Consider the following 3,479-nt stretch of genomic DNA (forward strand, 5'->3'; position numbering starts at 1 on the left):
TTTAAGGGAGGGAGCTAACCAGGCCTTGACTCTTGATTTGGACCTAAAGACAGAAAAGGCTTCAATCGTTGACTTCTTTACATAAGAAATGAGAATTTTTTATGACAATTTCTTTGTAGACCTCCTTAGAGGAAAAGTCTTTGCTAAAAATCCAAAATACCTCTGCTTTGGAGATGCATCTCTGAAGTATTTTTTTTAAAATTTTTCCAGATTTCGGAGATACATCTCCGAAAACATCAATTTAGAGTTGTTTTTCGAGATGCATCTCCAAAAACACCATTTTCACATTTTTGGGTGTTTTCGGAGATGCATCTCCGAAATATGCATCAAGTTATTTTTTTTTGTTTTCTAAACAATGGTTAGTCCCGTATTTTAAATTAAACGACAATGCTTGATATAAACTAAATATAACATGCAAATTGAAATAAAAAACTGATATTATATATACAACTAATAGTGTACGTAAATGTCAAAAAATGTAACTCGAATACAAAAAAGTCAACAATAAAAAATAAATAGGCAACTGCTACTGAGAATGCGTAACCCTAACTCCCTGGGACCTCCTCTGCCTCGTATATGCCGCCGCACCGGACGCGTCACGACCATCCTCTCCACGATGGCAACTGCCTCTGTACCGTCGTGCTCGATGATACCTCGGTGGCATGGCCATCCTCGGCCTGCTGGCTCTCCAAGATCTCCTCGTGTGCTGGCCTAGGTGGATCTCCGGGAGCGTCGGGTGTCATCAGAGGATGTGACACCCGATAGAACCATGTCACATACCCCTATACACAATGCCACTCCTGGGTGGCCTGCATACGCTAAACTCCTCCGGAACCAAATGATGTGCCCAGTCTTCAAATAGCAGTGAGCTTCGCTCGGGTAACTCTGTCGGGAGCAGCCTCAAACGGTGACCTCGGTATCATCTGCACACGTGCAAACTGCCTCATGCACCGCTCTGGCAGATACCTCACCATGGTGTTGGTCCTGCATGCCAACCATCCAGAGTATAACGCAATGCGGTCGAATGGGACAACAAAACGGTAGTCGGTGAACGGCGTCCAACGGATATCATCGTGAGTTGTGCGGTCGAGGTACACGCAATATGATGGCACTACGTTGTTCCCCCTTTAGAGAACGTATCGGGCGGCTCTGAGCAAGGCGTTAGTGTACGCAAAATCAATGGCGAAGTTGTGGATGCGGGGAAGTACAAGATGATCCAACCCTGAAACACAAATACGATAATATGTTAAAAATAAATATGAACCATAAATAAATGTGAAATAATTAAAAATAAACGTACCGTCAGGAGTGTGGAAGATCCATTCAACTGCCTGGTCCTCTAGTTAGAGGCTTCATTCAGTTTCTGGTATAGGTATACCAGAATAGCTGACCCCCAATTCCACTGGTCAATGGTAGTCAGGTCCATAAAGTAGCGGAGATATGTCATGTCGACGTAGGTTGCACTCTTGTCCACAAAGAGTGCACTGCCTACCGAGAACATGAACCAGCACCGCAGAGCTCAGGCACGGTGATACTTTGTAAAAAGCCCGTCACTCTCCTGCTCGGACTCCGCCGCCGCCACCAAGTGGTTCTCATACAACTCTCTCAATCTGGAGAACCGAATATGGGCCCCACTTGTCTCCCGACACTCATAATCACCCATGTTTGGATCCATACCCAAATAGTCTACCATCCACTCAATCGCCTCGACCCTTTGTATCCGGGAATGGTTCAGCAGGCTCCCTCTAATTGGCAGGTGGAGCAGACACTGGACATCGTGCAAGGTGATTGTCAACTCCCTAACAGGAAAGTGGAAAGAAGACATGTCCTTGTGTCACTGCTCCATGAAAGCCCCCTGCATGCCGTGGCTGATAGTGGTATACCCGGTCATGCACAATCCGCCGAGCCCGGAACTAACTACCACATCATTAAACCACTGGGCCTCTGGTTTAAATAGATAAAAAATATTCCGCGTGTGGTTCACGGATTTTATCGTCGGCCTTTCCTGTTACAACAAAAACAAAAACAAAAAAGATTGTTAGTTATACCATTAGGAGAAAGTGGAATAAAAAAAATAAAAAACGGTTAAATTATAAAGTGTAATTAAAAAAAATACCTCTCCCTCCAAGACACGTCGAGCGACTAGGTCGTGGTAGTAAATCAACAAGGAAGTGTCCATAGGCCCTCCCGGGTAGCCTTCCTCCCCCTCCTCCCCGTGCGGAGGGTCAGCATCAAGTATCTCCTCATCCTCGTGTCTCACTTCCTCCTCATCCTCCTGTACCTCCTCCTGACGAGAAGAAGACACCCGAGCCAACCGAATCCTCGATCCAGATGAGAAACCAGCCTCATCCATCTGGACGGGTACTCGACCCCGTCCCAGTGTCAATGCCAATTGTGAGGCCCGCTCGCGTCGAGCCAATGTGGTCTGGGTATCCTTACCCTGTCGGAGTCGTGCGGGATTTCCTGACATTTTCCTGATAAAATTGAAATATGTTAGAAGGCGAAACAATCAAGAAAATAAAATAAACAATTCTGAGTCCAGTTCAGAAGTGCATTTCTGAAACTGGTCTGAGAGGTGTTTTCGGAAATGCACTTCCGAAAACACCTACGACTCCATTTTTGCAGAAACCCCATTTTTTTCCCCTAAATGCTTCAAAATCAGAATTTTTTCTATCTAAACAACCTCAGAGACTAATAATATCTTAACCCTATATAATTTTCTTAATTTTTAACAACCCTAATATGAATTTCAATGCTACAATTTAAGTTTGTGAGAACTTACAAATTGTAAGCTTTAAATGTAGCCATTGAGTAGTCTTTGAAGGTTGTAGAGCAACTTTAGAGAGTCAAGTTCGTGTAGTAGGAATCGGAAATGGGGAGATTTTTGAAACTTTTTGAGTTTTTAGGGTAAAATGAAAATAGGGAGAGACTGTTTTGTTTAAACTGCGAAACGCAGGTGTTTTCGGAGATGGGTCTCCAAAATCACGTTTTCAAAAATGCATCTCCGAAAACACCTTTTTTTTTACTAAAAACAATTATTTCGGAGATGCATCTCCGAAATTACACTTTTTTTATGACTTCGGAGATGCATCTCCGAAATATAGGGACATTTAAGAAATTTCGCACGGATCTCCAAGAAAGTTGGGGATGGATAAAGAAATTGTTTTTTTTATTCTATCTTATAAAGTGGAAAAGAGTCTTTAATTTTCAAAAATTATTTTCGGGCGTATTATATATATATATATATATATATATATATATATATATATATATATATATATATATATATATATATATATATATATATATATATATATATATTATTTGTTTTTAAACTACTTTTTAATTTTAAGGCTAAATTTATTTTAAAAATGTATTTTTGTTCATTACTTTTAACAACTTGAATTTTTGCACAGGTTCATCCCATCAGTCTTATACCATATTTTTTTACACGTTTTGTTTGTAATTTTAAAGTCTAT

General features: G+C 41.1%; 1 protein-coding gene across 1 annotated transcript; it reads right to left on the minus strand.

Annotated features, from left to right (window-relative positions):
- Positions 1-1,519: 1,519 nt before the first annotated feature.
- LOC131619945 (uncharacterized) lies at positions 1,520-2,353 on the minus strand. The gene is made up of 3 exons (XM_058890983.1): positions 2,117-2,353; positions 1,884-2,005; positions 1,520-1,799 (listed from the first exon to the last, which is right to left on the minus strand). Exons 1-3 carry the CDS (start codon positions 2,351-2,353, stop codon positions 1,520-1,522), a joined length of 639 nt encoding a protein of 212 aa, XP_058746966.1.
- Between the last annotated feature and the right edge of the window lie 1,126 nt (positions 2,354-3,479).

This window comes from Vicia villosa, linkage group LG7 (assembly GCF_029867415.1).
Source record: "Vicia villosa cultivar HV-30 ecotype Madison, WI linkage group LG7, Vvil1.0, whole genome shotgun sequence".
Lineage (NCBI taxonomy): Eukaryota > Viridiplantae > Streptophyta > Magnoliopsida > Fabales > Fabaceae > Vicia > Vicia villosa.